Source organism: Vigna umbellata, chromosome 8, assembly GCF_029865625.1.
Source record: "Vigna umbellata cultivar VRB3 chromosome 8, Vumbellata_1.0, whole genome shotgun sequence".
Lineage (NCBI taxonomy): Eukaryota > Viridiplantae > Streptophyta > Magnoliopsida > Fabales > Fabaceae > Vigna > Vigna umbellata.
This window is the reverse complement of record NC_142172.1, coordinates 41,772,299-41,793,657: the sequence shown is the minus strand read 5'-3', so window position 1 is coordinate 41,793,657 and position 21,359 is coordinate 41,772,299. Positions and strand designations below refer to the sequence as shown.

Below are 21,359 nucleotides of genomic sequence, written 5' to 3'. Positions count from 1 at the left end.
CAACATGTCATGCTATATATATATATATATATATATCGTTAGATTTGTTCTGAGTTGACTTTTAGATTGATTAAAAACTTTTATGTCAAGTGTCATTTGTCAGTGGAGTTTATTTGTGGTTTGAGAATGGATGGGAGATTTCGAAGAATAAATATTTTGAGTTTAACTGATTTCTTAATTTGCCATTTTATTTGTTTAATCAATGCGTCAAATTAAGGTAAAAAAGCTGATGATACCATTAATTATAAGTATACACTCTGTCATTTTTTAAATATAATTCGTTAGAATCTTATAGAGACGTGGTAAACCAAGTTTAGGGTTAGAATAACATTCCTATTGACAAGTTTGTAGATAAAATTTGTATATTTATAAATATTTATTATTTGTTAGTAATATGTATTTTAATATCTGTTTATAAATGAAAGGAGGTGAATATGATAGTATTTGTATCAGGATATTTATTACTTATAAAAAATTAAAATAAAAAAATTAATTTATATTTTATTAAGTTAAGTTTAATTAAAATTAAAATTTAATTTATATTATATTATATATTTGTTTTTGTATTTTTATTTAAAATTTTTATAAAATATATAATTTTTTTAAACATTTATAGATATTCAAAATATATAAAAGTATTAAAATATCTGTAAATATATTTTAAATAAATATTCAACTAATGAACAAGTAATGAAATAACTTTTTTTGAGTTGATAGTCTCTGTTCATATTCGAATCCTTACCATTTATAATTCTAGATTAGTAATTTTAAAGGGAACGATTACTCGTTTTAATTTAGTTTTTGTGACATGATAAGTTATTGGTCTATTCATTCCGGTATAATAAGATGAACGTGACTTAATATCGTGACAGATTAATTATTTCTATAACTATGTTCTTTTCTTTTTTACAATTTATCATGTTAAAATATTTTTATATAATTTATATAACTAATTCCTTTTAAAATGTTTAAAAAGAAGAGTTAAATATATTTTTAGTTCCTTAATTATCATGCTACGTTAGATTTTCTGTGAAGTGGCTACTGGTGAGTCACATGCCAGCTTGATGATGAATGTGTGTCATATTTTTTTCTTTTTCTAAAATCAAATTAAATATGTGACATGATATCTTTTGTTGTTGAAATCCACCAAAACAAAGGAAACTAGAAGGAACTAAATCTAAGTTAGAGCAACACTGAATTTCTAAAGTAGTACTACAATACACACGGTTGAGAGGAAGAGCTTATGGGAACAATGCATACACACCTGCATTAATCTTTCGACAACAAAAGATATCATAATTCATAATTACTCTTTTTTTTCTCGTTCAATATTTCTTCCTAAATAAAATTTTAAAAAGATAAAATACACCCAATCACGAAATCTCCCTCTCACAGAACTAAGATCATATTGCCACAATCTTACATTTGATCATCATTATAATTTGTTCCGCGCAATAATAACAAAAAACCAAGGGTGAAAAAAAATCAGAAATTTAAAACAATCATAGTTCAGAGGCAGAGCGCGTTGCAGTGAAGATCGTCAAAGGCAACAGCAACATCGAGGGTTTAGATCAAAAGGCATGGGAGGGCGGAACGACGAGGAGACGATGTTGTCACCGTTGTCGACGACGGAGGAGGAAGAGTCATAGTCGATCACCGCAACGACCGCCTTGCTTGCTTCCTTGCTTCAATTAAAAGTATTTGTCCTCCAATTGATTGAAGATAACTTAAGAACCCTAATTATTTTCAAGGAACAAAAACCCATAATTTGATTTCAGAAAACAAAAGATATGTGGCATATACTTAATCTAATTTCAGAAAAAAAAAAGAGAAAACTGACATACATTCATTAGGGAAGTTGGCATCACCGTTAGCCACATTACAGAAAATCTAATGTCGTTGTTTTTTAAGGACTAAAAATACAAGTTTCTTAACTAAGAGGACGAAAATGAACAAACCTTTCGAAAGATGAATGAAACCCAAAATAACATGATAAACAACAGACTAAAAACATATTTAACCCTAAAATGAAATACTGGTATAAAATTACATAACATCATAACTCCATTAAAATAAGGTATTTCGTCTCACAATTATCAAATTTAATTCAAATAATTAAAAAAAATATTTTACATGATTTCTTCTTCATTTACTTAAAATTAATTCATCATTCTCTTGCCAAGTGTTTAAGCTACTATACTTTTTTGCAAATTTTCAAAATTAGGATAGTTTAACCCGTTTTAGAAAATGAAATAGTTGAACTTTTTATTTTATAGATTTTGTCTTGACTTCTTTATAAAATCATGAAAATGTGAAGTCATGAGTCATGGCCATTTTTTTTTGCGTTGAAACTTATTAGGACTTATGACTATTTTCAATTTCTATTAAATTAAAATTCTCGTAACTCAGCACGACTTCAGTTATATTATATTTTTTTGGACTTTTTAATTTTTTTTATACATTATCAAGTGTAAAATAATTTTTAATTTTAGATGGTGTCAGAAAAATAAACATATTCATTTTAATCATTAGTATTATTATCATTTTAATTATTAGTATTATTATCATTTTAAACATTAGTATTATTATTTTTAATCCATATTTTCACTTTTTTTTACACTTAAAAATTATTCCACATTTTGTTATGCATAAAAAAGTTCAAAAAAATATAATATAATTGAAGTAGTCATAAACTATAAATGGTAAGTCATCATGAAATCTAAAGATTTTAATACAAATTGAGAGTTGTTATGAATTCTAATGACTTTAGTTCAAAACAATTATAAAGAAATCATCATAAGATATTAACGATTTCACATTTTCACAATTTTGTGTAGAAGTCCTTGTGATTTATGACAATTTTCATTTATAAGTCATATGATCATGACATCTTATATAAATATGTAAAAAAAATTCAAATTATTTCATTTTTGTAAATTACCTATCCATCTATCCTAATTTTGAAAATTTTAATGAGTTACGTTCTCAAATGAGAATAGCAGAAGATAGATTAGGAGAAAAAAAAAACCTATGTGAAACCAAAATTTATTTGTAAGATTTTGTTTGCTATTTTAATCTCCTAAAATTAAAAATAAGAAATTCAAGAAGATCTCCCACTAAACTATTAATTTTAAGAAAAAATTCTTTTTAGATGTTACACGTTTTACTCAGATTTACTTTTGTAGAATGCGTATATTTTTTCTGGCATATAAAGCTGCCCACATCGTTATCTGAAGTAGATATACTGTCAATATTATATACGTAATTGTTATAAATGTTTCGTCAAGCGATACAATTATGCTACCAATTTAGTTTAAGTGTCAAAGTTAAAATTCTAACCAAATATTTATTATTATATTATTTGTATCACTATAATTTAAAATATCTCATTACATGAAAAATGCTTTAAAAACAAATTATTAGTCTATAAATTGTAAAATTAATCACTAATTTAATTAGAAATATAATTTTAATAAGTAGTTGATATAACTAGTGCTGTTAAAATGGATTAAAATCCTTGGGCTAACCCGATCCACCATGAGTTTGAGTCGGGTTGAATTTGAAAAAAATGAATATTTTTTATAGGGTCAATTTTTAACCCGGTTCACTTAGAACCCAGTTCACCCATGGTGAACCGGGTTGACTCAACAACCCAACTAGTTTAATTTAATTATTTATTATTTTGTGTTTCAATATTATTAGTTAACATTTTTTTATTGTATTGTAAATGGGTATAAAAAAAATGCTTGAAGAGAGCAAAATATTATAAATTTTTCCATTCAAGACTTTAATCTTATAAATGGATAAGTGACACAATTTTTCAATATTATAAACTTATTTATTCACTTTTCAATATTATAAACTTATTTATTTGCTTATTAGGTTTGTTTTTGGATTACATTTGAGTTGTATGTTCAATTTTTTATTTTGAATTGTCTTTGAAGTTTAACATCGTTTTATAATGAAATTCTTTAAATTTGAATTACAAAAAAATTGTAATTTTATTTAATTAAAAAAAATTGTAATTAAGTGAGTTAACTCATTTAACCTATCAACCCGTGGTGTGTCAAGCCGAATTCAAATTTTTTCGGTTCGTTAATAAATGAGCCAGATTAAATTGACTCACTAAGTGGTCAACCCGTGATGGGTCGGGACAGATTGGATCGAGTGACCCGTTTTGACAGCATAGATATAACTAATAAAAGATAATTTTAAGTTTTGATTTAGATATTAGTTTATTAGAAATCAACTCTGAAAACGAGTAAACATATTATTTAAAAATACAGCTTTCTAAAGAGTTAATTGTATTTAAGAAAATTAGATTTAGTTGTTAGTTAGGGAAAGCTAACTAGCTCAGCAAAATAAACTTTGAGTATAATTTTAGAAATAAATAAGTACAATATTCCTTTAAAATTTTAAAATACACGTTACATGAAACAATTCTAAATCAAATAATTTTGACACACAAAAAGATGCATCCAAAATACACGTTTTACATATTTTAAAACACACACGTTTTAGATATTTTAAAACACACACGTTTTACATATTTGAAAGGAAAACAATAAATCAATTATAAGTCAAAGAATTTTGACATGAACACACCTTATAAATTATAAATTATTGTTGGATGACAAAAATAATAAATCTTAGAGAGTTTCATTTTTATTGTAAAAAGAGAATTTTACACAATCGATTAACTATGTTTTACAAATTAATCTTCCATTAGAATCGATTTGAGCTGACTTTTAATAAAAAAAGTGATTTGATTAACCTTTAATTGTAGTGGACTCGTATCAATTTATTAGTCTTCAATTCTCTTAACTCAACTTAGATATTTCTTGAATTTAGATTTTCAAAATCCAAAAATTATTCCATGTAAGTCCAATTCAAATATAATTTAATTGAATAGATTGAAATTTTATTTTTTAAAAACTAAAAAATTCAATTCAAAATTGGATTTAAAATTCAATTGTTTCGGCAGGATTTAGAACCCGAAACATTTAAAGTTGTCTGTTCCGATGTCCAATTGTGTTGTCTTCTCTCTTCTCTTTGTCCAAGCCGCAGGAGATTTGTTCTTAGATTTTAATGATAATTATATGTTATGTTAATTATTTTATTGTCGCCTTACTTAAATATTATCATATAATATTTTTGTTAAAAAAATCAGAATAATGAAAAAATTTGTGAAAAAATTATTCTACTTAACGAAAATTAGTCTACAAGAAAATTAAAACAACAAAATATAGTTTTAATATTTTAAAATTTTAATTGTATGATTTTATAATTCTGTAACTATCTAGTTTTATAAATCAACTTTTGAAACTTTATAATTTTGTAATTTTATAATGTAATAAATTCTCAAATGAGCTAAATCATTTTCGAGGTTTTTATTTATAAAATAACGTAGGTCTTTTATTTATTTTTTCACTCAATCAAGTTATTATTCATATAAAATTGAATCAATTGCATTTTTATCATTAATTTGAATGACAGCTTTAAGAATGCAATCCCTTTGTAAATCTAAACATGTGGTAGATTAAGATTGTTATTGACATGAGTTTTATAATTTTTAAATAAATAAATTTGGGATTTCATTAAATTATTCATTTTTGAAAATTCCTAATTAAAGGGTGTATGTGAAAACTACAAAGAATGAAAAACAATTTTAGGATTGGGATCTCTGCATCGAATCTCCTCAAACAAAGCTATAGCCTCTTTCATCTTTCCTTGTTAAGAAAACCAGTGATCATAGCGGTCCTCGAGTACATCATTCTTTTGTGGCATTCTCCCAAATACTTCACGTGTTTATTCGTACAACTCATTCTTCAGCAACCCATTGATTATCACAGTCCACAATATCGCGTTCCTCTAAGACCCTCGCACACTCAGTCTCACTCTCCATCCTAGCGTACGTATCGACCATGACGGTATACGACATTCGGATGCGACATCTCTTTGAAGAGCCTCGGTGTGTCCCTTATGCGTTCGAACCTCGCTAGTCATGAGATCACGACGTTGTATGATGCGTTCTTCTCCGGCACCACGATGAAATAGCGAAAAGCGTCATCGAGATCATCGTTTTGGTTGCAACAATGATAGAGTTCTAGGAAACGACTTTTGGCCTACATAGAGTGAAAAAGTGATTTTGTAAACAACTTCGAAAAACTCAAACACCCTTTAATTAGGGATTTAATAAAATTCTAAATTTATAAAATTTAAAAATGACAAAACTCATGTCACTAACATTCTCAATGTGCCACATGTTCATATTTGCAAAGTTAATATACTACTTGAATGCAATTGAATCAATTTTACAAGATAAAAACCTAATTGAGGTAAAAAAAATGTTTTGGCAGAAATAGAGACATAATTGAGTTAAAAAATATTGACAGAAATAAAGACTTAATTAAGTTAAAAGAAAATTGAAGAACCTATTTAAAACAAGAAAATTGAAGAACCTATTTAAAACGTTTTTGTATAAATTGAGACCTCCAAAATGATTAAATTTTATAATGTTTTAGTTTAATAATTTTATAATTTTGTGGTTTTATAACTATATGGTTTTATAGGTTTATAGTTTTGTAATTTTATGATTTTACAACTATATAATTTTTAATTTTAAAACTTTATAATTTTATAATTCCTATTTTAAAATTTCATAATTTCTTAAACTTATGCTTTTATGACTTTATATATTTATAATTTTATAATCTTAACAAAAATTAGTCTACAAGTAAATTAAAATTATAAAATAAAATATAAAATATAATTTTAATGTTTCAAAACTTTAATTCCGTAATGTTTTTAATTGTGTAACTATCTAATTTTCTAATTTTATAGTTTTCTAATTTTTAAATTATGTAACTATCTAATTTTATAATTTTATAAATTTATAATCTTATAACTTTAAATCTATTTCAATATCTTCCTCCACTAACACGATCCGACAAGTAACTAAAAGTTAGTATACATTCATGTATACATTTATGTATACAGGCATATTCAAATAAAAAAAAAGTTAAATTGAAAAATAAAAACTAAAATTAATGAAATAATTAATTTGGATAAAATAGAAAAAAAAAGTTTAACACATATTATAAAAAACATTCATTTCACGCTACTTTTAATAATATAATAATATATATTATCATTTTAAACTAAAAAAATAGTATAATTATAATAAAAATATTTTATTTGACCGCGTCAAATGAGGGTAATTTGTCTTTTTCTATGTCTCTATTCATAAAAGAATGTGTGGACTAAAAAGGAAAATTCAAAGGATATTATTGATATATATAAAAGTTAACTAACCACTGCAAAACATATGAATACAGATTCTTATTTCCCTCTGCTAAACATATCAATAAGTGATCTGTCTAGCTATTCCTATAATGACTCTCATTCCAGAACTTCAGGCCACAGAGCTATTGCCAAGAGTTGTGAGCACTGACAAGCCCTCCGCAAAAAGACAGAAGCTTCAAACAGATATTGAGGAGAAGCTTGCCATCACTGAATGCAGTGGCGACTCACAACCCAATTTGATTTCCATTATTTCCCACTACCTCCAGAGTCTAAAACACTACAGCTTGCGCAACTTGGGTAGGCTTTTTATGTTTTCATTTTCTTTTGTTTACTTGCGTGGTTCATTTTCATTTGGATACAGAGTTTCATTCATTTCCATAACAATATTTTCTGTTCAGAGAGAGTATGTGTTATATATTGATTACGAAAATCATGTTCAATTGTAATTACAGGCTATCCTACCAATCAAGATTTCAACTATGACCCATTACACCCGTTACTCGATTTTCACCTTAACAATGCTGGTGATCCATTCCTGGGAAGCAGTTTTTCCCTAAATTCAACAAGTTTTGAAGTTTCAGTGCTTAATTGGTTTGCAAGTATCTGGGAGATAGAGAAGAGTGAGTACTGGGGATATGTGACAAGTGGAGGAACAGAAGGAAATCTTCACGGGATTTTAGTAGGGTTAGTATAATGTCGAACAATTCTGATATTTCAAAAATATATATCAAACACAAACATTTATTTATATCTTGTTGCGTAGGAGAGAACAACTTCCTGATGGGATATTATACACCTCGGAAGATTCACATTATTCAATCTTCAAAATAGCAAAAATGTATCGAATGAAGTGTGTGAAGGTTAGAACATTAATCTCTGGTGAGATTGATTGTGCTGATCTGAAGGTTCAAGCTCTTGCACACAAGGACAAGCCAGCCATCATCAACTTAAACATAGGTTTTTTCTTCTCTTTTACTAAGCTAACACATTTTCTGCAGACGCATGCATAACTTATTAAAAAGGATTCTATTTCAGGAACGACAATGAAAGGAGGTATTGATGACCTTGATCTTGTAATACAAACTCTGGAGGACTGTGGCTTCACTCCTGATCGCTACTATATTCACTGTGATGGAGCTCTATTTGGAATGATGTTTCCTTTTCTCAAACAAGTGAGTTCAAACTATTTAACATTGACTTTTACCTGTTAGAGTAGACTTTTGGTCAAATATTAAATGAGTTTTTTTTAATGGTTTAAAATAACGTGTGAGTGATTTTCCAGGCATCAAGGATTAGCTTCAAGAAACCTATTGGAAGTGTGACTATTTCAGGTCACAAGTTTTTGGGATGTCCAATTCCTTGTGGTATAGTATTAACTCGTTTAGAATACATGAACGGATTATCCAAAGATGTTGAAGTTATTGCTTCAAGGGATGCCACCATCACAGGTAGCCGTAGCGGCCATGCTCCAATTTTTCTTTGGTACGCTTTAAAAACAAGAGGTTTAGTAGGACTCCAAAATGAAGTGCAAAAGTGCATAATGAATGCACAATACTTAAAAAATCGATTACTTGATGCTGGAATCGGTGCAATGTTGAACAAATTTAGCAATATCGTTGTCTTTGAGAGACCTTTGGATTATAAGTTTTCCCGTAGGTGGAATTTGGCGTGCAATGGTAATATTGCACATGTGGTGGTGATGCAACACATCACCGTTCAAATGTTAGACTCTTTTGTTGATGAATTTCTTCAACAGCGATCCATTTGGTTTGAAGAAGGACGATTTCAACCTATCTGCGTTGCAAATGATATTGGTGCTGCAAATTGTGCTTGTACATTACACCATTCAATATCATGATCCATATTTAATGCATATATATGAAAAGGATTCGTATCCTTTAAACCATGTTATTTGAGATTCATCTTATAATCTACAAATATACATGTCGTTAATACTTTAAGATATATTATCTAATAGTTTAAGAACTCTTTAAGAGTGTGCTTTCATGATAGAGAAATAAATTCCATGTATTACTTTTTTTCTAAAGGACCCCAGTTTTCCATAAATTTTTGTTTATATGACATATTATTCACAATATCTATCTAAACAGTGCTGGTAATTTTTTGTCATAATAATAAAATTATTTGATGATAAAAATTTAAAATTTAACTTATAATTTAAAATAATTATTTGAGCTAATTATGACACATTATTTCACTAATCATTTTCATTATTAAGGTTGAGTTTCTGTTACATAGAAGTTTTTACATGGCAACATTTACAAAATTGATGTAGCTTTCAACGGAATTCTGATAATAAAGAAAACATTATTTTAAATAAAGAAAACAATAAAAATAGTAGGTTTAATGTTTTGGTAAATTCCTATTTTCGTCTAGAATCTCAAATTAATCCTCTTCTTTTTCGACATATCAATTGGGTTCTTATTTTATGAAAATTGTAACAATTAGACCCCTGTCGTTAAATTGGGCCCAACATAATTAACGTATGGTTGACATGGCATGCTGATGTGGAATTTTATTTTTTTTATTAAACATTGAACTGAGTCAGCTTATCACCCTTGACACATCATCATCTTCTACCCCTAGAAACCCTAGCCTTTCCCTACCATCTATTGTCGGACCACCAGTAGCAAAGCTGCCGCAAATCGTCATGGGGATCCTTCGTCCCCTCCACCATAAATAACATCGTCGGACCGCAACACTCATCTTCTCCACCATCAATAACTAAAATCGTTCATCTCCATTGGAGGGATTTTTCCACATAGATTTCAAGTTAGAACCCAAATTGCAAGCCCTAATTGCAGGGAACATCGGACCACTCCGAGATAGCCATAAATCACGCCACCTCAGAGATAGTCCAAAATCACCATGCCACACCGCCTCCGCCAGACCCTAAGCCTTTGTGACCACTATCTCCTCTGCGAGAGGCCACCACTCTCGCGCTTCACCACATCAACGGTGGCGTCTCCATTTGAAAGCATTAAGTCACCTTGCCACCGTCACCTAACCCTAATCCGCCGCAAGCCGCTACATTTTACGCCACGACGCAGAAGCGCTTTAGTGCCACCATCAACCTCGTGAGCGTCACGCGCATCCCTCAACGTTTCACCACCATCATCAACCGCATCAGAAACCTGCAAAAGAACCCAGAAATCGCAAACTCCATTGATGCACGAAGCTTCAACCTCCATCGCAAAAGAGCATCTTCGCTTCTTCAACGCGTCGTCACAACACACCTCCATCACCTTCGCCAAGCCCAAACTTGCAAACCACAAAATCAAAAAGAGCTCATCCTAAACCCCAATCGCGATAAACCCTAGTTCGCGAAACGCCACCATCGACCTTGCTATCAGCCGCAAGCCTCCATGGCCACCATGCCGCAATAATAACCATGCCGCCACCCAAACACCATTGAAGCCTCCATGGAAACCCTGCAAATAAAAAAACCACAGAGCCACCGTAGAGCCATCTTCGCACATGCAAATCGAAAAATGAGAGACCCTTCGCATCCATCATTGGCCGCCGTGAATGAAGGGGCGAAACCCTGATTCTAAAAAATCTTCACCAATTTGCAGAATAAGCAATGGCGTAATGAAGATGCCCGTGAGGGTTTCTCTGCTTCGTGATTTCTGTGTGTGATTTGATTCATGATGATCGCAAATGGTGAGGATTTCGCAGAGGAAGCAATAGTCGCAGTGGTTGTGGCAGCGCGAAGGAGATGACGACAACGCCATGATGGTTGTCAATTTTTTTTGTAAAAAAAATAAATAAAAAAGATATGTCAAAATATATTGAATTCCATCTCATTTAGAAACGAAGCTCAGCGTGTCATGTTAACCATATGTTAACGTTGTTGGACCTAATTTAACGGCAAGGGTCTAATTGTTGCAATTTTCATAAAATAAGGACCCAATTGAGGCGCCGAGAAAGAAAAGGATCAATTTGAGATTCTGAACAAAAATAGAAACCTATCGTAACATTAAACCAAAAAAATATATATTTAAATACATTAAATATATTTAAAATTATTTATACAGTTATATTCATTAATAAAGAAAACAATAATAAAAATATTGAATATTTTAAATATAACATTTTATTCATCTTCATTGTATACTTTTCAAATGGGATTTTATATGTCTAACAAGACTCGCAATACCAATATTAAAAATCGGAAAGAATAGATAAGATGCAACGTTTGACCGTTGCCACACTAGAGTTTCTGGTGAGATTGATTGTGTTATTATCTAAAAGGCTTTACTTCTTCGTAAAGACAAACCCGCCATCATTAATTTCAACATTTAAATTAGTTTGGGAATTAAAATTGAAATATATCTAATAATAGCTATCAAGACTTTAATATTTAAATTAATCTTTAATTTAAAATTAAAGATTAATTTAAAATCGATAATAGTAAATAATTAATGTTAGAAACTAATTTATACATTAATTTATAAATCAATAGTAATATTTTATTTATAATAAAATCTATTTTAAATATTAATAATTTTTAATTTATAAAATAATATTTAACTCAATTAATAGTTATTTTAATTACTATTTAATATTTTTTTGTTATAGATAAGGTCACAACCATCAATGGAAGAGTGAGAACAATGAAATTGCTAGAAAAGTAGAAATACAAATAACTTTTTGTTCTTATAAAAGTAAAATGTTATGTCATAATATCTTGAAAACTAACATAGGAGGAAGTTATGAGAGAGAATAACTATAAGCAGAACAGGGATTTGAAAGTTTGAGGAAAGGTTGAATTTATTCACATAGGATTAAAGAAGGAATGTATATCCCATCAGCCTACAGCGGGGATGGTTTGAAACAGGGAATTATATAGCTGTCAAATTAGTACATTAGGCCTGGCCCTAACCCATGTGGTTTGTGGTTTGGAGCCAAACCCGCCAAAACCATTTCTTAATAAAAAGGCTCGAGTGTTGCTTTCTTTACCATCATCAAATACTTCCTCTATTATCTATGCCTAATTTGACTTTGTTATAAATTGATGTCAATATCCATTTCGCCTTCAAGAATATGTTGACATCCGTGAATATATGTTAATATCCGTGAGCGGATGTTGATATTCGTTCATATATTTTATATTTTATTTTATTGTTTTTATTTAAAAAAAAAAGAAAACTTCAACGTATTTTAATTATTATTTAAATAATAATATATAAATTAAATTAATAATAATTATTTTATTAAATAAAATAATATTAATTTGAAAATAATTAAGTAATAATTTTAAAAAAATTAAATAATATTTATATATTAATTTAAAATACAATAAATTAAAAAACTAAAAACTAAAAAAACTTCAACAAATGTCATCACATCCGTTTTAATAAATTTTTAATAAATATTTTAATTATTATTTAAATAATAATACATAAATTAAATTAATAATAATTATTTTATTAAATAAAATAAAATAAATTTATAAATAATTAAGTAATAATTTTAAAAAATTAAATAATATTTATATATTAATTTAAAACACAATAAATTAAAAAACTAAAAACTAAAAAAAGTTAAAAAACTAAAAAAAAAAACTCAACGGATATGGCACATCCGTTTAAATAAAGAGGTGGGGGTGTAAGATATTTTAAAATATAAAGGATAATTTTGGAATTTTATAAAAATGTGGTGGTGCAGAAAGTAATGTGGGGTGGTGTAGGAAGTAACCCTCAAAAGGCTTATAGGACCAAATATTCACAAAGTCCAATAGGCTACCTCAGTCCATGAATATTTTTTTTTAGCATGAGAAAATTATAATAATAAATCATAAATCTAGAAATAAAATATTTATAATCTCCACATCACTACTTTGTAAACGTTGTTTCGGCTTGTTTTGACCCTTATGATTCTTGTTCTCTTCACCAAGTCTCTCAATTTTCATCACATCATTTCCAGCCACAAATTGAATTTTCTCCAATTCTACACAGTTATCAAATTTAGAATCCTCATCCTCTTATTGCTTAGGATCATCACATTCAAACTATCCAGACTCCTCACATCACAACTCTCATAATAGCTATCATAATTGTCATTCGCAAAACTCATCAACTTCTCTGGTTGATGATACTTGAGTGGAGAAAATGATCCTCCAGTCTTTTACTGACGAATTACAGCGATTTGATCATCCTGCTCAGCTAATGATCAATGTGTTTTATAGAAGTCTTCAACCATGATGTGGTCTCTTCTTGTAATAAATCTCAGCACGTTGGGAAAAGGAACCTGCATCTTCTTCAATTAGTTTTGACATTGCCTATTGCCTTTGTCTTCTCATGTTCCATTATTAAACTACATATGAACAACAAGGCCAGGACATCATCCGCATGACCTAATTATCCAACTAAGCTTTCACTTCCAGAAAAATAAATATAATCCAACTAAGCACTAATTTCTAGAGCTAATAACAAATGCATAGGGACAAAGTCAAAAGGGAGCAAGAGAAAAAGGTTTTAAAAAGTGAAGCTCATGAAATATAAGAAAACAGAGATTTTTCATTTTTCTAAACCAGTACTTTCTATACATCCTTACGTCTTCTTTTGAAAATGGCCCTTTTCTTTTAAGTAATTCTTTTTAAATATATTTCTATAAATCACTTTGCTAAATGCATGTGTTTGTGTATGTACAAGACAAAATATATTTCTAGAAGAAGAGTTTCACTAATCTTTTACCTAGGGAAGAGTTTCACACATCCATCATTAACTGAGCGTATGATCAAATCGCTGTAATTCATTAGTAGAAGACATTTTCTCCACTCAAGCATAATCAACCAGAGAAGTTAATGAGTTTTGCGAATAACAATTATGATAACTATTCTGAGGTTGTCAAACTCGAGAGTTTATGTAAACTCGTGGAAATTTCGTAAACTCAGATTGTGTAAAAATATTTTAAAATATTTATAAATAATAAAATAATTTAACATTTATAATGTTATAAATAATTGTTTTTATTTTTTCATAATATTATTATAATTATTAGTTTATTATATTTTATATATATTTAAATATTTTTATTTAATATTATTATTCTTTTGCCGTAAGTTTAACTCAGTATATAGTTGAGAGTTCAGTTAAAAAAACAATAGTATCGGTTTAATAGTTTAGCATAATAAAAGGAGGTTGAATGATCTATAATAATAAGTAAATGATATTAAATATTTTAATATGAAATATTTATATGCTAAAATAAAAAGCTGAACACACAGCTCTACTTTTATATTGAATATTTTAATATTAAATATTTATATGCTAAAATAAAAAACTAGAGATAAAAAAAATCATAAGGTCAGAACAAGCGGAAACAACGTTTACTAAGGAGTGGTGTTGAGATTATAAATATTTTATTTCTAAATTTGTGATTTATTATTATAATTTTCTCATGCTAAAAAGGAAGACTCTTGGACTGACTCTAGTTCATAAGACTTAGTGGATATTTGGTTCTATGGACTTTTTTTAATAAGGAATTTTTCCGGTCCCGTGGGCTTTTTGATTCCAACCCACGTGAGCACATGGGTTAGGATTGGGGCCTATCAAATGAGCTTATTTGACAGTTATAGATGGAAGGTGTTATACTAAATTGTAAACAAACATCTGTCCGGTGGCAGATATGAAGTAAAATGCTACTAGGGATTTTATTTAATGTTGTGTTGTTCATAAAAAAGAAACACATAAGATTATAAGCATAGTAAGATTTCGCTCATACAAGGTGACACATCCACGAACATAGGGCTCAGAAAAATATGAATGTTTGAAATCACAAAACAACCATTCATCAAGTTAAATTGTTTCCACCAGAATGTTGAAAATAAAATAAAGAAAATGAACAAGAACTCAGGTTCAAATAGTCTGACACGGTAAAACATAACAATAAAGAGCAGGACAATGATATCCTTGGCAACTCTGGAGCATTGCAAACATAGACAAGATGGTATTATCTCTTAGCGATTATGCTAATGAACTAGTTTTTCTGATTGAAGTTGGAGAAGTTATATATTAGGGCCATAATGCCCCCTGGAGAGTTGTGGTTGCTGAGGGTTCAGATGCTGCTGAGATGGAGGATTATGAAACTGTTGCAGAGGTAACTTGGAAGAGAATGGAGAGAAAAAGTTCCCTTGAAAACGACAACTCAATAAAACATCTAGATTTCTATTTTCATCCTTCAGGCCCTGAATTTCTCCATTCAACACAACACTCAGAGCTGCAAATTACAAGACTCTCATTATCAAAGTATCGTAAAAAATCACAATCTAATTGCGGCTTACAATTTGTCCTCTTTCTTATACAATTTTCTTTTTTAGTTTAATAAAAGTAATAATCTATAAATGTAGAAATGCAGATATATGATGATATTGTTAGTGCTATAGGAGTAAACAACTATGAAACTATGCATATACCATCTTTAAGTCGGTCTTCTTCTCGCTTGATGTCTAATTTTACTCTGACCTCCTTTACATGAAGAGACCTTCCTCTGTTCCCCATCTGCATATGTGTACGTAATTAAACATACGAAATCAACAAAATTTTTATTCTATTAGAGGAAAGTTATTAAGCTCCTCATCAATTGACCCAAGGTAATGATAATAAAAGCAAGTATATAACATGAATGAAAAAAGTATACATCGGGACAGAAATTACATCTTCAAAATTGCACAGCATTATTTAATGGTTCCAGTCATAATATCATATTTTAAGTATTACAAACTTTATTTTTTAAGTGTGATTTAATATTATTTTGTAAAAAGGAAGAAACATAATAAAAAGTTCATTTTAATAAAATATTTATAAAATTTCTTATTTCTATATGCAATAAATGTATATATGTGTGTGTATGATTAAAGACTGGATAAAAAAAGTAATAGAATCAATTTAACAGTGAAATAAAAACAAAATTGTAATGCAACTCTTTAAAAGAAACCAAGAGAGTTTTACTACTTCAATAATTACAAAATAAACATATGTCATTAATTTAGCCGTAAACACACAAGTCACTCTCTCAACTATCATAATGTCATGGACGTAAACCTAATTACCAAGGTATTATGATTAACCATTTAGGAAATCATGTCACCGTAATATGCGAGTATAACAAATCAAGTCATAGGTAGATGGTATAGTGAATTTGATTATATTTCTTGAAACTGTATTGATCCTATGGAGTTAGAAAAATCACCAAGTGAAGAATACAAGGGAAGAATTATCACCAAATGGAGTTATTAACATAACCAACCTAATCGTTAGTAAAATCGTTTCGACCATATTAAAGTATGTGATGTTTAAAAACTTAGGATACAACATGAATTGATTATGTATATGATCATGCTTAAGTCTACTATTTGAAGACCAGCCCTTTGAGATTTTAGGTTCTAAACACTCACGTGAGATTCTAGTAATTGGGGAATTCAAGATATGCCTGATATATTATATCAGATACAGTGAAATGCGGTGTAGACCGAACTTTGCCGATCAAAAAAGAGAAGTATTAATTGTTTTTTTTTTAACAAATAAAACCTTAGAGGTAGGATTACTTTATAGATATACCGCAAGTAGTATTTTTTTACATAATCACATTCTAGAACATTTAGTCATAGTTGTTAAAAATGAACATTAAGGTTGGTATACAATGGTCAGACAAGTCTTTCTAATATATGTAGTAAAGAGAAAGATTAAGTATTAAGAGCACTAAAACTTGTTAGGGGTTTGTGTTATATGGGTTAAACAACAAATTAGGTAGTGAAAACAGTTTCAACAATAAGATATCATACATAGTTTTGGTAAAAGAAGCTCTCATAGGTGGTGAAAGTTGTGAAAGAACTAATTGGCGATAAAAGGAGGAACAAGCTGAACACCTAACTTTATGCATTAATATTTAAACTGTTTCAGTTTTGCTTGCAGCTCTTCGAGTTTTGGTAATAAGACATCGAATCATCAATGTATTTTTTTTTAACTTTTTCTTAATCTGAAACAACTTCTGTCATGGTTTTTCTTGGCTCTATAATTGGCTTATCCTTCTATTCTAATCCTCGTATGATATACATATTTTTAAAGCACGGAATGGAATAGAAAGGAGGAGGGACATCATGAGACATATGTGCAAATAGAATTTTGAAAACTATTTTGGTGGAAAACAAAGGTTATCATGATTTAGTTCTTTTATACAAGTGCTAAAATTTGTGAGAGGGATAAGGCTATTCGTATATATAGTGAACTGAATTATAAAGTTTTCGATGTAGAAGATAATTCAGTATAGTATTATTTTGCTTATTGTAACTAATGTGGAAGGATTTTAAAGGGTTTTTTATATATAGGTTTGATTGGTAGGGCGAGATCTATATGAAAAGTTAATATAATTTTCTGAAAGTCTCTTGTATATAATCAAATTTTCTCAAAGTTCATAAAGTATGGAATTGACACAATTTTAGAGACCAGGTGTGTGTAAAACCACACAGGAAGACATTAGAAATTTCAATTAAGTTTGAACTCCTTACCCAGCCCTAGGATCCCCGTTGCTGCCAAATATTGTAATTTAATCTAATTATTACTACCTTTTTTATTCATAATAAGGCATAGCTGTTTAAGAAAGACAACATCCATATTTAGTTTTAAAAAAATCCATATATATTTAGTTTCAAATCGTTTATAATTAATATATGAAGGGAAAAAGATCTAACATGTGTAATATTTTTGTTATGTATAGAACCATAATAAATTGAAAGGAAAACACATACCTGAAGCATGCAAATATTATTAAACAGGTTAGTTATTTGAATTTCAAGCAATTCCACATTCTTTTGCAACTCTATCAAATAACGCTTTTTCCTTTCCTTTGATTTAGCAGCAGATTCCCTATTAGCAAGAATCCTACAAAACACAAAAAATTCAACGTATATCAGTGTGAGAATATCAATCCCACAACCCCGAAACTTGTTTCTCATGTGTCTTCTAATCAATAAAATTATATGAAAAGAATTGAACTAACAACCCCTTGGACCAACGTTTTAATAAGATTATACTATTAAGTTGGTGAAGGCTATAACTAATTCATTCTATCGACTTTTAAATGAAGAATATATATATATATATATATATATATATATATATATATATATATAACAATATATGCAGTTTTGTACTCAGAATGGCAAATTTCAAGTATACTATCCACAAACAAAGTCACAAAATGCTCCAAATATCTTTGGTGAAAGAAGTCGTCTATGAAGAGAACTCTCAATTTGTTGGAAGTCTTACGTCGACTAAAAACAAGACCAATTTATAATATATAAATGAGGTGCAAACTTCACCTTAGAAACCGATTTTGTAAGATTAAGTTAGATCTTAAACCCATTTTCTAATATGTTATCGAGGTCATGGTTAGAGCCTATCCTAACAATATTTATTGTTTCTTGGACATTTCTATTCTACCCGCTGAGGTTTCTACATAGTTGGTGGATAAAACTAAAAAATAAAAATAAAAATTAATATAAACACATTTTCTTAAGAAAATAATGAAATTACACATAAAAGCACAACTACCATTGGAAAGATGAAATTTGTATGTACAGACACGACTTCGGTTATAAAAAAAATTAAGAAAGGTTCATGCAAATATAACTTTTTATTGTTGTTAAATTGTAAAACAGATAATTTGAAAACAAAGTCGTATATTTGAAATGAGATTTATTTATTTTTGGCATTTACTTCTAAAGACAATTTACTCATATGGATAATTATTTAAAGTTTACCTATGTTATTCTAATAATTTTTTATACTTTAGATCATATCAAAACTGCTATTTGATAACTTTAACTACAAAAGGATTAAAGTTTCATGCAATTTTTTTAATGAAAAGTTCTTAAAATTGAGTATCTACAAAAGTTGTTTAAAAAAGTAATTTTAAGATTAATTATGTTTTTTTTAAGTAAAAAAATAACATAAGTGATTGACAACGCAATAAAAAAAATCTAAAAGTTATAATTTATTTTTGAATTAAATATATTTATTAAACTATTCTCAAATATTGGATTTTATTTCTAAACTAGATATATACTTATTTGGTGATTGTATTTTACGAAAATAATTTAAAATATAGTCAGCTCAGGTATAAGTATTGTATTGTATATTACCGTCTTGTTTGAAAAATAAAAATCTCGTTTGTTTAATTATTTATTGGGTATTCATGAAAAAATATCCCCAATTTTTTTATATCTATAGTTATTTATATTTTTATATTTTTATATTTTATTTTAAAAAAAAATGAAATAAAAAATTTAAAATAATTTTTTAACTAATAAATTTAGATAAAAACATTTTTTTAATACAATTTAAATCAAGTTATTCAATAAAATATTAATACAAATGAATTTGACTTTGCTTTAAAAAATTTAAATATGTTACACCAAAATTATAAATTTTAAAAAATAAATCTTTTAAAAAATAACTTTAATTTCATATTTTTAAATAATAATAGAATTATACAAAATTAAATTTTAAATGATTATTCTATGATTAATATTATTTTATTAATAATTTTATTCATTTAACTTTTTAAAAATATTTAAAAAATTCACTAATAATTATTAATAGGTAGAAAATATTCGCAGAAAGAATATCATAAATATTATATTATATTTATCTCACTGGATAATTTAAATACCCTATTTACTACCGGTGAAAACGAAATTTTTTATTTTTCCTAATTCAACCATAACTCTACATGTATAATTTGTAGATATAACTGAAAAATAAAATAAATTTTCAAAGTTTTAAAAATGATTTAATTAAAGAATAAATTAAATGGAAAAAAAAATGAAGACCTCTTAGCCTTCTTAGGATCAACCATAGCAAGTTCAGCAAGTTCCTCCGGCCCCATGGGCCTCCTCGCCAAAGAAATCGCTGGCCCGGCCTGCATCAAAGCTGTCAGTGACGCGTCCAGGGGAACGTTCTGCCGACGCGGCTTCTGCTTGTTCTCTCCGGAATTCTTAGCACCGCCTTCCATGCAGAGATCATCCGAGACCACGGACTTTCCACTGTCGAATCCGTCTGTGGACCCTACTGGTGCAGGCTTCGAGCTCTGCTCGTTGGGTTTCTCCGAGGTTTCGGAGTGAACGGACACTTGAGGAGCGGTTGGCGGCGGAGGAGGAGGCAGTGGAGAGTTGAACATTTCGAAATCAAAATGTTTGGTATCGACGTTGAGAAGGTCGACGAAGGTGTCGAGGAGAGGATAGGAGGGGTCGGAGTGTATGGGGATGTATGGTTGCTCCGTCGCCACAATCTGGTCAAAGAGCGAGGCATCTGACGGAGCTCCGATATCGTTGTTTTCCATCACACAAAATGAGAAAAACGCTTTCCCTTTGGAATTTGTGATTTGGAGTTTTGTTGAAACGTTAAGTGGTGACAGGAAACTGAAGTTAAACTGATAAACGGATGTTGGGGGAAGGAGGTGTTGGGTGTGACTCGACGCATGTCCGTCGCTGTATATATAATCACTCGACTCTCTTAACTGGCTGTTAACGGATTTTGAAATCATTTAATTTAATTTAATTATTTATTATTTTATATTTTAATACTATTAATTAATAATATTTTTATTGTAGTGTAAATAAAAATAAAAAAACGATGTTTAAAAAAAGTAAAATATAATAAATTTTTCTATTAAAGACTCTAATTTTGTAAATATATAAATGATACAAAAATTTATAAATTTATTTATTTATTTTTTAAATTTATTTTTGGATTATATTTTAGTTATATGTTAATTTTTATATTTTGAATTATTTTAGAGTTTAAATCATTTTAGAGCAAAATTATTTAAATTTGAATTAAAAAAAATATTTTTTTTTGGATTTAGAGAAAAACTTGTAATTAAGTAACTAGTGAGTCAACACATTTAACTCACAAAAACATAGTGTACTAGACCGAGTTCAAATTTTTTTCAGTTCATAAATAAATGAATTAAGTTTCATTACTCACTAAGTAGTCAATTCCTGATGGACTAAACCGAATTGGGTCAAT

The 21,359-nt window shown here is 28.7% G+C and overlaps 2 protein-coding genes across 2 annotated transcripts; one reads left to right on the top strand and one right to left on the bottom strand.

The window, feature by feature from the left end:
* The first annotated feature begins 7,344 nt into the window (after window positions 1-7,344).
* LOC124822925 (serine decarboxylase-like) lies at window positions 7,345-9,266 on the top strand. Its single transcript, XM_088097304.1, has 5 exons — window positions 7,345-7,602; window positions 7,758-7,989; window positions 8,069-8,262; window positions 8,341-8,477; window positions 8,588-9,266. Exons 1-5 carry the CDS (start codon window positions 7,395-7,397, stop codon window positions 9,161-9,163), a joined length of 1,347 nt encoding a protein of 448 aa, XP_087953430.1. The 5' UTR covers window positions 7,345-7,394; the 3' UTR covers window positions 9,164-9,266.
* A 5,721-nt stretch (window positions 9,267-14,987) lies between these two features.
* Window positions 14,988-20,778, bottom strand: LOC124822924 (uncharacterized). The gene is made up of 4 exons (XM_047295027.2): window positions 20,162-20,778; window positions 18,077-18,209; window positions 15,746-15,830; window positions 14,988-15,549 (listed from the first exon to the last, which is right to left on the bottom strand). The coding sequence occupies exons 1-4, from the start codon at window positions 20,668-20,670 to the stop codon at window positions 15,338-15,340; spliced, it is 939 nt and encodes a 312-aa protein (XP_047150983.1). The 5' UTR covers window positions 20,671-20,778; the 3' UTR covers window positions 14,988-15,337.
* Window positions 20,779-21,359: the final 581 nt, after the last annotated feature.